Below are 21,353 nucleotides of genomic sequence, written 5' to 3'. Positions count from 1 at the left end.
TAGTACGAGCTGTGGCTTTTTGTTTAAATATTGCTGTTAATAGGAGCCCGTGAAGGGGCTCTGATTAACAACAATATTTAAACAAAAGGCCACAGCAGCTGGGGAAACGAGTGCAGAAAGTCACAAAAAATGCATGGGACAGAGACAGAGGGGAGAAAGGCACAAAAATGAGTGGGACAGAGACAGAGGGCATAAAGGCACAAAAACAGGTGGGGCAGAAACAGAGGGCATAAAGGCACAAAAACGAGTGGGGCAGAGACAGAGGGCATAAAGGCACAAAAAAGCATGGGACAGAGGGTAGAAAGGGACAAAAACGAGTGGGACAGAGACAGAGGGCATAAAGGCACAAAATCGAGTGGGACAGAGACAGAGGGCAGAAAGGCACAAAAAAAGCATGGGACAGAGACAGAGGGGAGAAAGGCACAAAAAACGAGTGGGACAGAGACAGAGGGCAGAAAGGCACAAAAAACACGTGGGACAGAGGCAGAGGGCATAAAGGAACAAAAATGAGTGGGACAGAGTTAGAGGGCAGAAAGGCACAAAAAACGAGTGGGACAGAGACAGAGGGCTTAAAGGCACAAAAACGAGTGGGACAGAGGGCAGAAAGGCACAAAAACGAATGGGACAGAGACGCGCCTGAAACCTATGTTTTTTTCAGTGAATTTCAAAGGTTTTTCGAATGCTAGTTTCTAACTATGCCTACAGAGGTAGGGCATGTGAAGAAAGAAGAAAAAATGCACAGAAAGAAGCAAAAGAAATGCAGAAAGAAGCAACAGAAGTTTACAAAGACGAAGAAAAGTGCAGGAAGAAGCAAGACATGTGCAGAAAAACCACACAGAGGAGCAAAAAGAGGCCTTGTTGCAAAATCATCCTATGCCCACAACTTTTTTAGACTGGTACTGGTACTGGTGGACTCTGACTAACCAGGCCTAGAGCCAGTGCTATGGTAAAAGACACTTAGAATACAGTGAAAACACCTACATACACTAGGTAACACTCTGCGTTAGGGGACCCCTGTGATTATCATGACCTTGTCTGTAAGACCCTAGTACATAATAGGGCAGGGGTATTATAACTACCACTTAAACCCGCTAAGGGGCACGTTTACACAGTGGTGAAGGGGGCCCTGAGGTGACATGTGTGCAAATACGCCCTGTGGCCGTTTTAAGTTGGGAGATTAAGTCCCCTTGAACCTTGACGTTCCTGGGGTCCAACTAGCCAACCATGTACCTCCAGTAAGCACCATAGAGCTACATTGCAGAGAGGTATAAAAAAGGGCATGGCATAGACCACCTCTCTGCAACGCAGTGGCACTTACTGGAAGCACCTGGTGGGCTAGTTGGCCACCAGGGGCCCTCAGGATTGAAAGGGAATTAATTCCCCAACTTAAAATGTGCCGCAGGGCGTGTTGGCACTCATATCACCTCAGGGCCCACCCCCTCCCTTCACGACATTGCAAACGCGCCTTGTGGCGCGTATTAAGTTGGGGGATTAAGTCCCCTTAAATTCTGAGTGGCCCTAGGGGCCAAGTAGCCTACCAGGTAGCTCCAGTAAACACCACAGAGCTACGTTGCAGAGAGGTGTAAAAAGGGGTGTGGCATGGACCACCTCTCTGCAACGCAGCGCAGTGGCACTTACTGGCAGCACCTTGTGGGATAGTTAACCCCAGGATCCCTCAGAATTGAAAAAGAATTAATTCCCCAACTTAAACTGTACCACAGGGCGTGTTTGCACACATGTCACCTCAGGCCCTGCCCCCTTTCTTCACCACTGTGTAAACGCCCCCCGTGGCATGTTAAGTTGGGGGATTAAGTCCCCTTGAATACTGAGGGTCTCTGGTGTCCAACTGGCCCATCAGGTACCTCCAGTAAGGGCCACAGAGCTGCATTGCAGAGAGGTGTAAAAAGCGGCGTGGCCTGGACCACCTCTCTGCAACGTAGACCTCTGGTGCTTTTTGGAGGTACCTGATGGGCTAGTTGGCCCCAGGGGCCCTCAGGATTGAAGGGGGATTATTTCCCCAACTTAAAATGCGCCACAGGGTGTGCTTGCACACATATGACATAAAGCCCCTCCCCCTCCCTTCACCACTGTGAAAACACACCCCGTTGCATATTTAAAGTTAGGGGATTAAGTCCCCTTAAATCCTGAGTGTCCCTGGGGTCCAACTAGCCCACCAAGTACCTCCAGTAGGCGCCAAAGAGCTGTGTTGCACAGAGGTGTAAAAAGGGGCATGGCCTGGACCACCTCTCTGCAACGCAGCCCTGTGGCGCTTACTGGAGGTACCTGGTGGGCTAGTTGGCTCCCAAGAATTCCCAGTATTGAAGGGGTTGTAATTCCCCATTGCAAAATGGGCCACAGGGCGCTTTTGCAGACATGCTGCTGTGAGGGGGCGGGGTCTCTGGCACGATCCTGGTTTAAAATGATTATTATTTCAGAAGGGGGGCTGTGTGGTCCCCCTTCTTACTACTTTTTTGGGGCCCTGGGGACCCCATCCCCTAGGGCCTTGCCCATATATATATATTTTTAATTGTTTTGAGGAAAGTGGCCACGTGGCCCCCCCTACCAGGCCCCTTCTAGCCCCAGGGACCCCATCCCCCGGGGCTGGCCATCTCCATTGGGGACCGTGGTGGAGGTCCAATGCCCCCACCATACCTGATGGCTCCCCGCATTCTGCGGGAGCCGGCATTGCTTTTCCACATGGGGGGCTGCTGACCTGCAGGATCATTGTCCAGTACAGCCAACAACACAAGAAGGTCGATTCCGTTATCATGGGGAATTGGCCTCTTATTTTGATCCCACAATAGGCTCCAGTCTACCTAAAAGGCCCTCTATAACCTACAGTAGAGGACGCTCCATGCGAGATGAACTCGTCAAAACCAGTCCAGAAGTTATTGAATCAGTAAGTTTGCTACAAACACACACCAGCTTCTTCAACTGTAAGACATGTAAAGCATGTCAGCAGGGTGAAAATAAAACAACTTATTTTACACCATTTGATCAAAAGAAACACAAGATTAGCAAACTACTAACATCAAAAACAGAGTATGCTGTTTACATATTGTCTTGCCCCTGTCATCTATTCTATGTAGGGGGCAATGAGCTCCAAGTGCACAAAAGAATATTGCAACACCTCAGGCGATAAACAACCAACACAATACCTACCCAGTAGCTAGGCATTTCAAATCCAAACACGAGTCCAGCAGCTGTGATCTGAGGTATTTTGTCATTGACTCTGTTCCGGCTAGTAGGAGAGGTGGGAACAGAGAAGAAAAACTACGACAACTTGAGACCAGATATATTCTGGAATTAAACACTAAGCAACCGTCTGGTCTCAACATTACTGAAGATTTGTTTACATGCCTTTAATTAATTTAAGTATGATCTGTTGACAGCTCGCAAAATTTGAACTTACAGTATAACAGTTTTTACCTACAATGCACTTTATATATTCTGAGGTTTTACACTATATTTATTGAATATTTATGAGTATGTAAGAAACCCCCTTTTTATATATACAAATTTTATACAATTATTTATTCAACAAGTATTTTAAGCTTGTTTTAATCTATTTTGGATTGTAATTTATATGCTTATTAAATATTTATTGTGCATCAATTAGGTTGTATAGTTGTGTATTTGGGAAGGCTCCCTTGGATCTACTCAAGGCTAACAGGAGAGCAATCTGCCTAGCCCAACTATCTCTAACAAACAACAATGTTTGATGTTATAGTGTCTACTTCTTATTCAGTCCCAAAGTATTTATATTATCATTTCAACCAAATTCCATCCTTTATTAAGCTCTGTCATAAAGTCACACATTTTAAAAGCTACGTGGTAATCTGTCTGAGTGGTCCCAAACCAATACTGGGGCTCCAGTATTGTGCTTCGACTCAATGTCCCCTTTAACCCCTCCCCTGCTGATGACGGAACCGCTCCGTCATCAGCTACAGTTGAGCTGTGCTGATGACGGAGCGGTTCCGTCATGGCCTAGCCGCCGCGCCTGCGCGGCGCTGATTTCGCGCCTGCGCGGGCGTTCTAATGAGCGGGGCGGGTCATGACGGAACCGCTCCGTCATCAGCATAGCTCAACCGCGGCTGGTGACGGAGCGGCTCCATCACCAGCATGCGGCCGCCGCACGGCCGCCCCGCCCCTTTAGCGCTGCGGCGGAATAGCCGCCGCAGCAAAGGGGTTAAAACAACAATGACCAAAATGTATTCATACAGAGATAACAGGTCATGTTGACATTGAATATTTTTTCGTGTTGGTATATTTTGAGCCCGCAAGCATTTCTACAAATATGTTTTACATTATTTTCTTGCACTTATTTGCACCAGTTTTGCACTTTAATCACAGTATTTGCACATTGGTTTTAACATGATGATGTTTTTTGATAATTTTCATATTGAGGTCTCCTAAATGATTTTAAAAACCGTGATGCAATCTATTTTCTTCAATACCTAATCAAGTCTTTTGTAGACTACATTTTTGCAATTTTGCCCATGAAATGTTGTGGAGAGACTAAAGTAGAAAGACAGACTTTCTACCCATTGGACATATGAACCGTTTCTCTATGTCTATTGCTTTTGTATGCCTCCAATTACAAACGTCAACACTTTCTCAATTTTTTAAACCAATGTGAATCTTTGCACTGTGTCATGTGATCAAGGCCTGTGGGAAGGGCTGAAACGTGTCGTGGCGACTGTGAGCATGAAATAAACAACGACCACTGAACTGTGGTCCATATCCATTTCTTTATCTGTACAGGATTGCGCATTTAAACTGGAATACCTGGATATATAAGAGCTGCCAATTTGAGGAGCCTCAGAGGAAGGTTGAATGTGTTTAATGCAGGGTATTAGCAGCGTAGTACAGCAAACAGAGTCTCTTCAAATTTAAAACCCAACGCGTTTCGAAATGGAAAGTTCTTGCTCACGGGCTAAGGAAGTGCAATTGGCAAATGTTGAATTGGAACGCCCTGATAAGTACATCTGGCTCCGCCTCCTTAATGAGTGCTGCTCGGCATGCTGGAGCCTGTAGTTCCGCTTCGTTAAACCCCAGTGGGTAATGCCATCTGACACTGTAGTAATCCATCATAAAACCTATGTAGGTGAAGATGACTTTGGTTGTAACTGTGCTGCTTTATTTATCCAAACCTTGTAACGGGCTCAACAATTCAAAGAGCTGAATCTGCCCAGGGTTAACAGCGGGGTCCTCGCGACCGGACACGGCCACCTTAACATCCACAAAAGAAGAACTGCCCATTTGAGGAACCTTGCTGCATTGGAAGATGAGGTGGGCAAGGTCCTCCTTTTCTTTACCGCAATTCCAGAAAAAGTTGTTGTCTCTCAGACCGATCTTTGTGAGTTTAGCTGGTGTCTAGTACGCTTGGTGCACCAGCTAGAATTTTGTTTGAGCAAGCATCGGCGATATCATGTTTTTAGTTGGGGACGCCCACATAGTGTGAGCTTGCTGTTCTGTGATTTTGGAGATTATCTGCGTTTCCCAGTAGTTATTGATCATGGTGTTGAGATTGGAGGAGGCCGCGCGGAGGAGTTTGTACAGGTTTGAGACTTGGTGTCCTGTCATGTTTATGTTTTCCATGAATCGGAATATTGATTGTGTCTGCTAAGTTAGTTTCGATTTAGTGATGGCAGTTTTAATGGCTAGGAAATTGTATAACTCTATTTCTGGGAGAGCATGCTTTTCCTTTAGGTTGTTGAAAGTGTGAGGTTCTCCACCCTCTTCCAGTTGCGCGCTGGGTGAGTGAATCCCCGCTGTTTCCATGTTGTTATGTCTAGGGGTCTCCCCTTGTAAGTTATTTTGGGGTTTGGCCAAAGTGATACCCACATTGAGTTTTTGATGCTAACCTGGAGTTTTTGGTCTACCTTGAGCAGAGCGTGCTTCGTTATCTTGAAAGTCGGGTTTCCTTTTAGTGTCTGTTTGTTGGACGTGAGGAGGGCTAGGGTTCTGTGTTGTTCAGGATGGCTCTCTCAAACATTAACTCGAGTACCCAGTGCATTCCTTGTCTGGCTATAAAGGCAGTCTGGAAGGTTCTCAGGTCTGCTACATTAAGGCCACCTAGTCTTTTTTACAGTCTCAGTTTCTGGAGTCCTATTCTTGGTTTTTAGTCCCGCCATATGAATTTGTTTAGCAACTGATCTACTTTCTTATGGAAGTCCTCTGTGAGTGCGAGTGGCAGCATTCCTGCTAGGTAGGTAACAATGGGGGTGATCATCATTTTGACTGTGTCTATTCTGCCCCACCAGGTGATGAATTTGGGTGACCAGTTTTCCAGCAGCCCTTTGATTTTTTCTAGGGTAATCTTTTTGTTATGTTCGAGGGTGATTTTTAGATTTTTCCTGAATTGTATCCCCAGGTATTTGACAAATCCTGGTTCCCATGCTAGTCCTGAGTGACCTAGTACCTCTTTGGTCATGTGTATGTTCATTGGCATTTGATTTATCTCTGTTTGGTTTATACCCTGAGGGGGTAGCGTACTTGTCTATGGTGCGCATGAGGGCAGGTATAAATGTAGAAGGGTCTTTTGTTGTTATCAGTATATTGTCCGCGTATGCCGCCAGTTTGGCTGAGGTGTTATTAATGGTTATGCCCGCTATGTTTCTGGTAGCTAGAATGTCTCTGATCAGTGGTTCTAGTGTCAGTAAGAACAGCAGTGGGGATAGCGGGCAGCCTTGTCTAGTCCCTCTTTGGAGGTTAAAAGGGTCCGAGGTAGTACCGTTGATTGCAATTTGTGCTTTGGGGCCCTTGTACAGAGCCATGGCCATCCCTATGAATATTTCTCCCAGATTGTATGCTTGCCTGCATTTTTTCAAGAATTGCCAGGACACCCTGTCAAAGGCTTTTTCTGCATCTAGTGTGATTGTTACTGCCGCGTTGTGAGATTTAGAGCAGTGTTCGATGACATGACAGTGGAGTCTTGTGTTGTCATGTGACATGCAGGTTTTCATGTAGCCTACTTGTGTGTTCCCTATTAGCTGTAGGAGTATTTTGTTAAGTCTTGTGGCTAAGATTTTGGCGTATATTTTACAGTCTAAGTTTATAAGGGATATGGGGCGGTAGTTTTTCGGCCATTGTGGATCCTTCCCTTCTTTGGGTATTACGATTATATGGGCTTGTGCCATCGTGTCTGTTACCTCCCCCTTTCCGCAGTGATTGAATACTTTGGTCAAGACCGGTAGTAGCTCGTCCTGGAAGGATTTGTAAAACGACGCTGTGTAACCGTCTGGTCCCGGGGCCTTATTGTCTTTTAGGGCCTTGATAGCAGCTGAGACCTTGAGTGCTTTAATTTCTATGCCTAGCTCTGTTGCTTCTTCTGTCGATATCTTGGGTAGGTTTAACCTCTCTAGATAGGCCCTTGTTCCTTCCTGATCAAGGTTTTCGTCTTTTTTGTAGAGATCTTTGTAGAATTCCATTAATGTGTGTCGGATGTCTTTGTGTCTGGTGTGCGTTTTTTTGTTAGTGTCTGTGATTGAGGGGATATAGTGTTGTCTCTGCTTATGTTTGAGGTACGATGCTAAGATTTTTCCTGCCTTGTTTGCTTCGCAGAGGTTGATTTGTTTCTACTTTCTTATCCATAGTTCGGCACGCTCGCTCAGGATTCTGTTGTATTCATACTTTTTCTTTGTGAGTTCTATCAGTGTGGTTGAGTCAGATGTGTCTCTGATGTGTCTTGTCTCTAGTAGTTTAATGTCTTTTTCTAGCTTGGTCAGCTGTGCCTTAGCTTCTTTGTCCCTTCTCACCTTTATTTCTATTAGCGTACCCCTGATGGTCGCCTTAAGGGCGTCCCACAGGGTTTTTGGTTCTACGTCTGTAGTATTGTTCTCTTTGATGTAATCTACAATGGCTTTCTGGATTTTGCTTTTGTCTTCCTGTTTTGCCATGACAAAGTTGTTAAATTGCCATCTATGGGTGAAATGTTCGTTGTGTTTCCCTGTGAGGTGTAGGCTGCTGCAGGAGTGGTCTGAGAATGTTCTGGCTGCAATGTCTTTGTGATCTATTAGGTCTGTGTGTGAGCTCGAGATGAGGATGTAATCTATTCTGCTGTAGGAGTTGTGTGGGTTGGAGTAGAAGGTGTAGTCTCTGGTGTCGGGGTGTTGCAGTCGCCACGGATCTACTAGGTTGAATCTGTTACAAATTTTCATTAACTTCTTGTGAGATGTAGGGGTACGTGATTGGGTTTTTGATTGTCTATCTAGGGTCTGGTCAAGCGCCATCTTGAAATCACCTGCAAAGACCGTCAAGTTGTGTGAGTTGTTGGTCTCTAATTCTTTTTCTATCCCCTCCCAGAATGCAGTGTTGTTGTTGTTTCGTGCGTCTATGTTTGTCGCTAGTATTGTTTGTTCTCCTCTTTTAAGGTGCGTGATCAATAGTCTGCCTTCGTTATCGCAATGCTCATTCTCGATGGTTATGTTCGCACTGTTCCTGATCATTTTATTGACTCCTTGTTTTTTCCCTACTGCCGGTGAGCATGCAACCTTACCTATCCACCTAGCACTGATTTTGCTCGCTTCGGCTGTGGAGAGTTTGGTTTCTTGTAGCATGAAGATGTCACCCTTAGTCTTGGCTAGATAGTCTAGTATCTTCTGTCTCTTGATGGGGTGATTTATGCCTTTAACGTTAAGGGATATAATGGCTTTACCTGCGCTCCTCATGGGTGACCTGGATCCTACCTTTTGGCATTGTGAGCTAGCTACGTGTTTAGAATCAGTTGGGTGTGGTGTTGTCAAAGAATCAGATATTCTATCTGCAGATTTGGTGCGAACAGAGACAGGGACGGGGACTGGACATACTGGACGAACACTAACAACAAGACAAAAGAGACATACGTGGCCCTCCCCCTCTCCTCCCTTACCCCCTCCACACCACCCTCCACCCCCCTACTGGTGCGTCATACGTTGAGCGTGCGACCGCAAGGTCCCTCCTGCCCTTCCCCTGGGACATTGTCTTTCTAGAGCTTGCATATTAAAGGATATAGCTCTCTGTTGCGCATTTTCGTGAGGTAGCTTTTGTTGTACAGTTTTTCACAGTGGTAGTCTTTATGTGAGGTAGTCTTGTATCTTTGTCTTTGTGTGCTATCTTTTGTTCCTTGCATCGAATGGTTTATGTTGCCATACCGTGGGTTCTGCGTGTAACGGTGTCCAACACTTCCGCTTTCTCTTAGTCTGTTGGTGCGTTAGGTGAGGCACTTCTTTTCTCTGTCGGCGCAGAGTCTTCCATTTCTTGTAATGGTGGGCCCTGTAGGTAGCGTGACAGTTCTGCTGGGTCTTTGAAAATTTGCATGCCGCCTTGTTGTATATTCTGAATCTTGTAGGGCCTGCAAAGGAGAAGGTGATGTTATCTTTTCTCAGCCTGTCCCTCTGGGCTAAAATGTCGACTGTGGGTTTCGAGTAGTCTGTGTGAGGATGATCTTGTGGCCATTCCATTGCAGATTGGGGTTCTTCATCGCTACTCCGAATATGGCCTCCGTTTGGTGTGAGCGTAGTGGTCTACAAAATATTGGTCTTGGGCATGCTCTTCCTGTTTGTCTATTTGCTGGCACTCTGTACGCCTTGTCTAGCTCGAATGGGCCCTCGAACTTGAGGTTTGTCAGTTTGGGATGAGATTCTGTATTAGTGATACACATGAGCCAGCCTTGTCTTCTTCTCCCTCCGGTACTCCCATATTCTTATGTTTCCTTTCCTGTTACGGTCTTCGAAATCTGCGGCCTGTCTACGGAGCTCGGTTGTAGCTTTAGCGATATTCCCGATGGCCTTTCCTGTGAGTTTTGATCTGTCTTCTATATCGCTAACTCTCTGTTCCACTGCTTCTAGCGTGTTGTTTGTTGCGTGGATGTCTGCTCTGATGGCTGCAAGCTCTAGTTGTATTGTGTCTGTTGTCTTTGCCAAGTCGTGGACTTCAGCTAATTTTTTGAGGATGCTGTCCAGTGTGCTACTGATGTCTGGTGTTTGTTTGATGGGGGAGTCCGTTCTGCTCTCTGTTCTGTTCTTCTTTTGCTGTTGCGACATTTTGCCATCATTTCCAGCCATTTTCCTTAGTTCCTTAGTGGCTCGCGGGGCTCACTGTTTGAGCTATGGGCGATCTATGTGGCGTGAGTTTCGTGTTTGGCTTTAGCGTTTATTGGTTGATAATATGATTACAGCTTCAGGGTTCCTTCACTTTTATTTGCCCTTGTTCGTTCGGGCTTGATCTATGATAGATGCTTTGTGAGTCGCTTTGCTATTTTATGCCCGTGTGACAGGTTACGGGTTCTGGTTCTGTTTGGTCACAGCCGGTGTCTTTGGTGTCTTTGCTGAGTTTTGCTCTGTCGCAATGTGTCCGCTCTTGTTGCTTTGCAGGCTATTGTCTCGTTTTTATCTGTCTGCTACTGGGCTTGTCTATACCCCCTGATTAGGTTTGTGTCTGCCTATCTCATGACGTTCTTGACACGGTGGACGCCCCTTGCCTGGAGTCTTTTGCGCAACCGATTTCGCTCTCCCTCTTGTGCACTTCATATGTTTTGACCTCTCTCTGTGTCTCCGCTGTAGTTGCTTCTCTGTGCTTGCGCGCTTTAAGTCGGCACAAGACTTTGTGCGGTTATTTTGTGGGTTGGGGTTCTCTTCTCCGATCTGTTATGTTTTATTTTCTTTCCCCACACTCCTAGCTTGCTGTGGTCATCTAGTGTCTTTTTGCTTCTTTCAGCCCCTCCCGCAAGATGGCGGGACCCCGGCTGGTGCTTGCCTTTCAGTTTCGTTCGTTTTGGCTTGGGCGGGGTTTTGGGCGAGAAGTCTCTCAGAGCGTTGGTGTTTGCGTCTCTTGAGCCCTGTACTTCTTTTCTGACTTTTGGCTTCTATCGCTTTCTCCTGGTAAGTTTTGTTTTCTTTCCCCACACTCCTCGCTTGCTGTGGTCACCTAGCGTATGTATGTGTCTTTTTGTGTCTTTCTGCCCTTCCCGCAAGATGGCAGTGCCCTGGATGGTGCTTGCCTTTCAGTTTAGTTCGTTTTGGCTTGGGCGGAGTTTGGGTCGAGAAGTCCTGTAGAGCGTTGGTGTTTACATCTGTTGACCGCTGTACTTCTTTTCTATCTTTCGCCTTCTGTCGCTTTTCTTATCTTACCCCCTTTTTCTGCTTCCGCCCGCTAGAACTTATAGTGTGTTTCCTTTTCTGCCTCTACAAATATGGCTGCACCCACGCAGTGTTTTCACTTTTGGTTTTGTTCTGTGGTGTTTCGGTGTGCTTATTAGGCGGTGTTAGCGTTAGTGTTAAGCAATAGCGGTAGCTTCTGATGCCCCACTGACCTTCTGTGTGCTTTTTTGCTTTCCCCAGCGGTCTTTTTGCCTCCTTGTTCCTCATTTGGATGTAACTCCTTCAGGCGCCATCTTGGTTCCTGTGCGTTCTTTCGTCTGTAGCGAAGAGTGGGATATTTGCTACTTTTTATCCTTTTCTTGTTGTCTCCAATGCTTTCATCCTGTTCCTGTCTCGTTCCGATACCTTCAGTGCAGTTTCCTCTGCTTAACGGTGTCGGGTTCGCGCTGTTTATTTCATTACAGTCCCAGGGTCTGACTGAGCTCCGGACTTAGGCAACTACACCTCTTGCCATCCAAGCTACTCCTCTGTGAATTTCTAAGGATCGTAAATTATTTTTCCTAACAATAACATCCATGTAACCTTCGTTTTTTGGGTGACTTTCTACCATTTTTTATGTTATATTCTAATGATAACAACCCTGAAACCTTTGGTTTTTAAGTGAATTTCTAAAGTTTTTTTTCTTAACTGTGACCTGTAACCTCTGAGAGTGAGTGTGTGAGTGAGTGTCTGAGTGGGTTTGCGAGTGCCTTGATGAGTGTGTGAGTCAGTCTTTGAGTCTGTGAGTGATGTGAGTGTGTGTGTGAGTGTCCAGTGGGTCGCTCAGTGGGTGAATGAGTATTTGAATAGGTCTATGAGTGGTTCTGTGAGTAGGGCCCTGAGCCTCTGAGTGAGTTTGTAAGTGGGTGTGAGAGTATCTGAGTGCATCTGAGAGTGGATGCATGTCTGAGTGCATCTATGAGTGCTTGTGAGAGTGTCTGAGCAGGTCTGTGAGTAGGTATGTGAGTGGGTCTGTCAGTAGGTATATTAGTGTTTCAGTGGATCGTTCAGTGGGCGTGTGAGTGCCTGAGTGTGTAAGTGGTTGTCTAAGTGTCAGAGTGGGTATGTAAGTAGCTACTGCAGCTGGAACATCTCAATGTTACTGCTACAGTTACTGATACAGAAAGAAGCAAAATATTTTAATGCCTCTAGAAAGGTCGATGTGTAAATTGTCAAATTAAAAAGGTGTTAAATCACGGTTAGTGTGCATCTTCTTTGCTAGATTTTAATTGGCTTACTACTTACATCCATTTTAAATTGGAGAAGGAAGTTTTCTTGAAGGGCGAGAATCCTGGAAGAGAGATAATATACATATAATAACATTTATCAAGTAAAAATATACTGATTTTCACAAAAATAGAAAATAATAAATACACTTGCAGAAGTCATGCCCCTTACATCAGTTAACTGAAATGTATAAATATAGCACATGATTTCTACATGCTGCTGCATTTTCTTAAAGAAGTAGCAGTTTCAGTGCTCAACTCACCAAGATTTTTATGTTTGCATAAATCCGTAAATTCTCAATATTTTATATCTTTTTCATTAATCAGGGTCTTTTTTTATATTCTTTCGTGCGTTATGTGATTGGTTACAAATCATTGTGTTAATAGTTGTGTTGCTTGCCGAATACGTATCTTGAGCCATCCTGTCTCTTACACAAAGACATTAGATTAACTTAACACTTGCCTTGTATGGGCAACACAGGAGCGGCTATTACGCTTGAGCTGACTCATCACTTTAGGGGCACTACACCATGGAGGGTAAGGTCCCTTTTTAGGTTTGCCACCACAGTGCAAATCTATTTCATTTAATAATAATCTTAAAAAGGGCTAACATCCCGCCCTCACTTTTCATTTGTTTATGTGCTTGCCATATACTTTTCCTCTGTTTCTATTGGTTGTCGCATGTCATTTCCGGTTGTTCTTTGTGTGTTTTTGTTATCAGTAGCCCATGGCCGAAGTCCTCCTATTCATCTGCTTTTTTCAAACTTTTTTTGCCCAACTCCCGGGGGCTGCACACATTTCAAGCATGTTTGTTTGTTTTTCCGATGTCTTCCGAAAAGCATCTCACCATATCCTGATTTATCTGAGGTGTTAGTATGCATCCTCCTATAGTTTCTCAGGAAGCACAGAAATATAAACACTTCCAGGAGCACTGACATAAAAGGAATGAAGCTTCAATTATTAGAATACTGGCCATTGTGTCACAGGATGGACGTTAATCTGTTCGGGAGAGACAGAGATGTTTCTTCCGCAGCAGAGGCTCATTTTCCAGGGCTTTGTTCTGCCTTTTCTGGACTGCGTTGTGTTTATTTTTACTTTCCTGCAGTCTCTCCCTTTCACTTTTTGATGCACTCTAGTAGAGCGCTTGTGCCTGCTGTCTGTCACCTTCCGCTGCATTGCTTGTTCCCTGCTCGCCCTCCTCCCACTCTCCATTGTGGTTCTCCCTCTCTTGTGTTATTTATGTCCCTGCTATCCCCCATCAGTTGTCCTCCAGTGGTTTCTCTGACAGGGGCCCACCATGAAAGCACAGCTTGTTGTTTATTTTTAGTTTCACACTCTGTCAGAGTGCATTTTTTTGCAAGCCCTCTCTACCAATCCTTGTTCCTCCCATGCCGTCCTTGTTTTATTTTTACACCAGTAGGTGTCAGTGCAGCCTTACCCACCATACTGTGGACAGGGGCGACCTTAGGCATGTGCAAACTGTGCACCTGCACCGGGCCACCAAACCCCTGGGGCCACCACACCAATATATATACTTAATATAATAATCCTCTGAGGATGGATACATATTTGCATGGCGGCCCCTGGCAAGGATTTGGCGGCCTCCGGCTCTGTTCAACTTCCAAACACCCTAACCCCCCCTCCCTCCCCCTCTTCACTGGCCTCCACGCTCTGCCCCACCTGGACCCCCTCTTCCGGGGCCCACTACCTGCTGTGGAACGAGACAGGCCTGCAGCAAGCATTTCTTCTTTCAGATTTCTTTCCCTACACAGGAAGGCTTGGAGAATGTTGTACATGAATGAGTGAGAGCAGAAGCTACAAGAAAGTTCCATTCATTTTCGGAACTTTGGCTGATTGAAATCCAGAACCTTGCTCGAGCCTGAGCAGAGCCTTTATTAGCTCATCTGCTCTAGTGCAACATCTGGGGCCATTTTACTATGCCTCTTGTTTAGACTGGCTCCATTTTCAGATTGAAGGGAAAGGTGGTGTGTGCTCATGCTGTTTAACTTTTCCAAGAATCCGTGCACTCTTTTGGTGTACCTTCCGCTTATCATTAGTGTTTTTCACGTCCACAACAGCATTGTTTTATTCAGCTTTGGAGAATACGTTAAATGAGAAATACTGAAATTCAAGTCAGAGGCGTATTTCATTTTACAAAGTACATTTTGCGCATTGACATGACGTTGCAAGTGTGCACTGGCCATAGGTAAAGAAAGGAAATGCTCACCTGCCCGACTGTTATTTGGTTAGCAAAATACAGTAATAATTAGAGCTCAGTTGGCCATGCAACCTGCTGGACCGTTGATAACTATGCACCCATTGACGTCACTCCCAATAACTTCATGTTCAGTTGGTAATAGAAAGCAAACACTGCCAAACTTGTGATGGGAAAGCAGGCATAGCCTTTCTTCTTACAAACTGTTGCTCCCCTTCTGAACGAATACTTATATATATTTTGGGGGCAGTCTAGTTTTTGTGTGCCATTCAATAGTGTATGAACTCAGCTGGAACCTCTGCAACACATTCAACAAGAGCAGAGTTTACTCAAGTGTTGTCATTCACAGAGCTGGTGAGAGGTGCTTGCTCTCTGCTTCCATGACTATTACTGCCTGTGAACATCTCCTAGCAACAGACACAAAGCTTGCCGAGCCCCGCCTAAGTCTCCCTTCTCACCCATTCACTTCGGACATTCCAGTGCTTGTAACTGCAGGTGGATGTAAGACTGGTTTACCGACTTCTTTTTAAGAATATTATAGAACATTTTAATGAACATTTTTTCTCTCTGTTTTTTCAATAAACCAGTTTACGGCAATGGCTTTTATAAACTGCTTTGATATTGTTTTCACTATTTAACTATAGGTCTTCTTGTACGGAAATATAACAAACATTGGCAAAGCGAATAGGTTTCACCTATGCAAAATCTATTTGCTTTCTCAATTTTTTTTACAAAGTGTAAAGCAGTAGAGCTGCTGTTGCACATGGCTTAAAGTAAAAAAAAAACAACAACGCAATAACACAGCCAACAGTGACAGCATCACAGCATTTTTTTTTACTTTAAGCGTGTTCCAAAGAAGCTCAACTACTGTGCAACATGTGAAAACAATCGACAGAGCAAATAGATTTTGCATAGGAAACAAACGTACTGCCTTTGCTATTGCTTGTTGACATTCTATGCGTCCAACCGAGCAGTGCTAAGTTGGCTCTCCCAATCTAGTTGCATCCCTCAATATGGTACCATATGACACTACTCTATCGTGGAATGACTGTCGAGGTAAGGTGTCATAGGTGCTGATGCCTGTGACAGTTTGCGAGAAAGTATTGAAGATGGTTCAGACACTGAACCAAGAGGCAGCAAAGCAACACACTTCTGACCCTCCCTACTAATCCCTAATATGTCCCCTCAAAAAAGGAATAGGAGGGAAACTGGGAACAGTTGGTGCTTGCAGACAGGTGAAGTAATGCAGTTAGGGTCTGTCTCCAGGCCCTCCTGTTCATCTTTGTCCCTTTCAGGGAAACAGCTTTCCTCATTCTTTAAAGTAAGAAACTAACTCATAAATGAAAAAGAAGCATCACAGCCAAGGACTGCATCTGACCCTAGAGGGGAATCACAGCAGCTATTTAAAAGGTAATAGGAAGTCATGCTCGAATATCTGCATTGCATACTCCCATTCAGGTCTCTTCACATCCACCTGGGAGTTCAACTCCAGGGAGCACGTCCTAACAACCAACCAACAAGCATCTAGGTCCTTCAGCCAGAGAATTCTAATAACTTGGACAGTACCCACTACCCTTTTTACATGTGATTTCCATTGACATTCCTTCCCACAGCTATTCTAGTAGCTTCATGTGTGCCTTACTGATCCCTCTTGATCTTGCACTGTTCCATTTCCTTTGAGCATTTTTGGGATCTCCTTGACATTCTCTTCAAGAAATCTCTCCTACAAACCCCAAGGTAAGACTCTGTAATGACTGCACACCCTTGAGCCTGTATGCTACCTACCCACCCTTGAGCATGCGTGCTACCCATCCACACTTGAGACTGTGCAAAACCCAACTACCCGAGTCTGTCTGCTGGTCACGCAGTCCTGAGCCTGTGTCACGTGCCCACTTTTTGTGCTACTTAACCATCCCTGGGCCTGTGTGGTACCTACCTACAAACTGTTGAGTCTGCGTGCATGCTAACCTTCTTAGATCTTGTGAGTCACTTGTCCATCCTACGATGTGTGTTAGCTGCCCAATCCTGAGCTTGTGGGCTGCCTACCACCCGACCTGTTCATTGCCTGTCTAGCTGACCTGACAAGATGCCCTTGAGCCTTCCAAATGTGTAATTTACCTTTTTTTCATACGCCTGATGAAATGTAAAAATATCCAATCTCTGGCACATTTTCCAATATCCTCTTTTGCACATATATATATATATATATATATATATATATATATATATATATATATATATATATATATATATATATATATATATATATATATATATATATATATATATATATATATATATATATGTATATATATATATATATATATGAAATTCACTGAATGTCTGAATCATGCGTGCACAAAACTCCCTTCATGCTCTTAAACATTCACCATCATGCCTCCTAGTGGATTGGCAAGCAGCCTGGCAGCACCCACTGGGATGGGAGCTAGAAGATGATTTAGACTGTTGCCGCTTCAGGAGTGCAGTCTGCTGTCCTCTGGAAGCTTGTGTTCTTGCATAGCCTCAACCGTCCTGACTATTAACATGCAGCTAATAATTAGATTCTGGTGATGTGCTAGTGCTGTGATGGTCATCCTTGGGGGGATCAGGTGACTCTTGCTGAAGGTGATAACTGTTCCTTCAGATCTTGCTTGTTAGACTCCTGTTTCCCAGGGTTCTGGTACTCAGTCAGTGTGATGGCGGTGGTGTGGGGAGTGTCACTGCTCCGCTTGTTTCATGGTGTCACAATTTGGCCCAACCAGATCATGGGGATACTTGCGTGGCTGCATTACACCTGCTGATTCTGCTGTCAATCACTGGGCCCATGCACGACCCATGGAGGAGCCGCTCAAGTACAGTGTGAATGTGCTGATGGCACTGAAACAGGGGGGCATATTACCAAGCAATAGCGATAATTATCGCTATTGCTTGGTTAGAGACAAAAATGTATCGCTGACCTGCGGCGATTTTTATCGCAGATAAACCTTGGTATTACCAAGGTTTATCACAAATGCGCTAAAATTCGGCCGCAATACATGAATATCGCTGAAAAGTCAGCGATATTCATGCATTACCGAGCTAATGCTCTTAGCCATGTTATCCACCTCCCATTGGATAACATGGCTAAGAACTGCTCAGGGCAGGTGTTAGCTTTTGGAGATATTCGCGCTTAGCGCGAATATCTCCAAAAGTTGGTAATAGGAGATAGCGATGTTAGCGACTGTTTTCAGTCGCTAACATCTTGGCACGCCCACTTTGCATGTCATTAGTGATAAATTTCTCTGACATGCAAAGTGGGGCCCAAGATGGTCGCTATCTCCTACTAGCTGTCGCTAACTGGTGTTAGCGACAGCTAGGTAATAGGGAGATAATTTTATCTCCGCTTTCTTGGCTTTTAAAGCCAAAAAAGCGGAGATAAACCCCCTTGATAATATGCCCCAGGGTTCTTCTCAGGTATGTCTTCTATAACCACTAATCCCTTCCCCATATCACCAAAACAAAATGAATTTGAAGCTGGCGTTCTATTCAAATAATATTATCAACATTTACTAACCTAAACTGCATTGTGAATGAAAAAAACATGGTTATTGTAGGGAAATTTCACTTTTCACTTGCTCTACTTTGGCATTGTTTTCTGCAAATGCAATGAATTCGCAGGCATGTTTTGATTCGGGCACAGGGAGACTGCTAAATAACTTCAAGTGAACGTGCTCTGACCCCTAAACATGGTTTTATATTAGCTAGTTACAATTGGCTACTCCGACTTGTAAGTAGGGACACCGTAATAGTTGCCACAGGTTGCCTGGTTCTGAGCTGGGATGGTGCAGTGAGATAAATAACGGTGATGGATCAAGCCCTGATCTTTGGACTGGGTAAGAGTGGTCTGCTTAATTCAGACACTCTGTTCATCACCACCCCCTTTTCTGAACAGGTTGCCTGCAGCATAGAATTACGCCATCCACAGTGACTTTAAAAACAGGACTTTAGGGCTCACATCAAAGACTTGAACAGCTGTAGCCAGAAAAATTTTAAAACATGTCAAAGTAAAACATTTAGAAATGCCCAATTTTAACATCTGCTAAGTTACTATCAGAGAACCTTGAGTTCACAAGGCCTGGGCGCATAGTAAGGGTAACATACTAAAGTACACAAAAAGTGATAGATAGAATGCTTGCATTAATTTTAGCCACTGGTAATTACTCGTGCCGCATCCCTATTCATCGTTATTTTGCACACCATGCCACCTCAGCAGGGACCCAGCTATATGCAAATCAGTCTTGACCGTGCTCTAATAGGAACAGTCTAGCCCGAACTGACAGGCCTGGTCCTCCCTGAACCGGAACCTTTGTTATGGGCTCATCATCCGGGTATAACTTAGTTCCAGTTTTAATTCAAGCATTTCCTCCATCACCTTGTTGTTTTTACAGTTGACACCCTAAGTGCGATCGGTATGTCCAGACATAGGTTCCATGCTCACCATGCCACTGGAATCTGGCTATACCTTGCGGATGAGCCCTTATCTGGACAATACTGGTACTAGGCTGCTTGTATTCTGGTTCAGGGAGGACCAGGCTTGGCATTTCAGGCAGGGCTGTTCCCATTGGAGCAGGGTCAAGACTGATTTGCAGGCGGATGGGTTCAAACTGAGGTGGCATGTTGGGTGAAAAATGATGGAATGGAATATTGCCCAAGTGATTGCCAGTGGCTGAGATTAATTCAAGCATTTAATTAATCACTGGTTTGTTGTTACAATTGACACCCTAAGTGGGATGGGTATACCCAGACGTGGATACCGTGCTCACTGTGCTATTGGAATCAAGCTATACGTGGCTAATGATCCCTTATCAAGGCAATACCAGTCCTAGGTTGCTGTATTCTGGATCAGTGGGGACTAGGCTTGGCAGATCTGGCTGGACTGCTCCCATTGGAGCAGGACAAGACTGATTTGCATATGGCTGTGTTCAAAATGAAGTGAGATGGTGGATGAAAAACGATGGATTGGGATGCCACCCTGACTAATGGCCAGTGGCTGAGATTAACTCAAGCATTCTATTCATCACCTTGTCGTTGAACCTTGTTGTTGCTATATATGTTGACAAGGTAGTCATTTTTGCAGTGAAATATTGTGAAACTATACTTCCATATATATATTTCCATAACATTATGGGTGCTGATATTTTTCCTACAATATTTGTGTACCGTGACATTTTTGGAGTGGATATTCTGACATTTATTCTCACTTCTCAGCCTAAAGCCTTTTCATGAGGGTCATTTAACAAAGTTAAGACTCCTTGTACAGAGTTGCTTGAACCTTCTCAAACTCTACTTAATTTCCTTTTTAGTATAATGTTTTCAACAGGAGGTAGCAATTGTTTGCGTCATTTCTTTTTGATTTCCATTTTAAGAACTACTCTTTTCAGAATATTCCTTTTGTTCTTAATCTCGACCATTAAATACCAATATTTGGGCTTTCTATCCTGTTGATTGAATCCAGACATTTCCAACAAACTACTTTACTTGACAATATGAGGCATTTCTCATTCTGAGGATGCATAACAGGGAACAAGAGAGACCAGAGAGATAATATGTATTTGACGAACTGTTAATATTAAGGAACACATTATTGGGAAAAGGCAGTTAAAATCCCACTCATAGTGAACTTTTAGCACAAAAAGGTCACTTTTAAGAAAGTTCCTACCTTGCCAAGTCATTCAGATCCAACCGTCCATCCTTATTTTTGTCAAAGATTTTCATCTAAATTTAAAATAATGGAACCTTCCATGAGTACAGAAAGACATCCTTCCTTACTTGTGAATACTTGTATTTTGCAAACATTTTCTCCAAATCACACAATCTTTAAAAATGCAGTATATTGAGCATATTCAAAATCTTTCATCGTAATTGAGTACAATAGACTTAATTTAAACAATGCATTTTGAGAGGAGGATGCTTCATCATAAATATACAAGGTTGGCATATGGTAACTAAGATAGTCACTTACCAGTTTAATTATTACATGGCTACTGCTTTATTTGAGATATTTGATTTATTGCAAACCTTTTTCGAAGGAACAACAAGCACCCCAGAGAATTTTTGTTTATGTAAAACACAAGTTGCTATACGTTTGCCAGTACTGAAACCAGTTGAACATGCATCAGGATAGTGCTGGCAGGAAGAGAATAGAATCATGTACATCGGGCAGTAAACTTCATGAGTTTCATATCACATGTCAACAGCAAAAGAGGGAGGAAGTAATTTAACCAGAATTGCACAAATGTTGCTCAAGTCTGAAGCAGAAACTAGAAATAAGGTCTCCAGAATGGAATAAGCCACAAGAGCACTGATTGATCATACAGTTTCAGTCCCACACTATCTGGCTGATGTCACAAACTTTCAGTTGATGCATGCATTGGCAGAGACAAATCTTTCACTACATTCTTCGCATTCATACATAAGAAAATATAGGATCATTGAACCATGCATTCCAATTTGGCAGTGGGATAGGGAGGTACTCGATCCCAGAGTCAAATGCTATAAAATGTTATATTAACCTCGGTTTGAAGTAATTCAGCCCCTAAACACTGGGGTCAGGCACACTAAGGGCCTCATTACGATGTCGGTCTGAAAGCATTCTAACCAACTCTCTCTCGGAATGGTTTCCGACCGAATCGGATACGGGGAATCTGGACGACCATTTACGATGTTTCAGAACACCATTCAGTCGGACTCCCATTGACTTCAATCGGAGCCTGTATTCCGAGTGACAAAATTAAATCCTGTATTTGTAAAGCG

The 21,353-nt window shown here is 44.1% G+C and overlaps 1 protein-coding gene across 1 annotated transcript in view; it reads right to left on the bottom strand.

Moving 5' to 3' along the window:
* Nucleotides 1-21,353, bottom strand: part of SCGN (secretagogin, EF-hand calcium binding protein) — a 378,060-nt gene that overhangs the window by 55,546 nt on the left and 301,161 nt on the right. Inside the window, exons 7-8 of the mRNA XM_086966880.1 lie at nt 20,260-20,315; nt 12,366-12,411 (exon numbers count right to left, since the gene is read on the bottom strand). Coding sequence (XP_086823006.1) covers nt 12,366-12,411; nt 20,260-20,315 — 102 coding nt within the window. The remainder of the gene's footprint in view (nt 1-12,365; nt 12,412-20,259; nt 20,316-21,353) is intronic.

The sequence above is a fragment of the Lissotriton vulgaris genome, chromosome 4_1, assembly GCF_964263255.1.
Source record: "Lissotriton vulgaris chromosome 4_1, aLisVul1.2, whole genome shotgun sequence".
Taxonomy (NCBI): domain Eukaryota; kingdom Metazoa; phylum Chordata; class Amphibia; order Caudata; family Salamandridae; genus Lissotriton; species Lissotriton vulgaris.
This window is presented reverse-complemented; position numbering and strand designations above follow the sequence as displayed.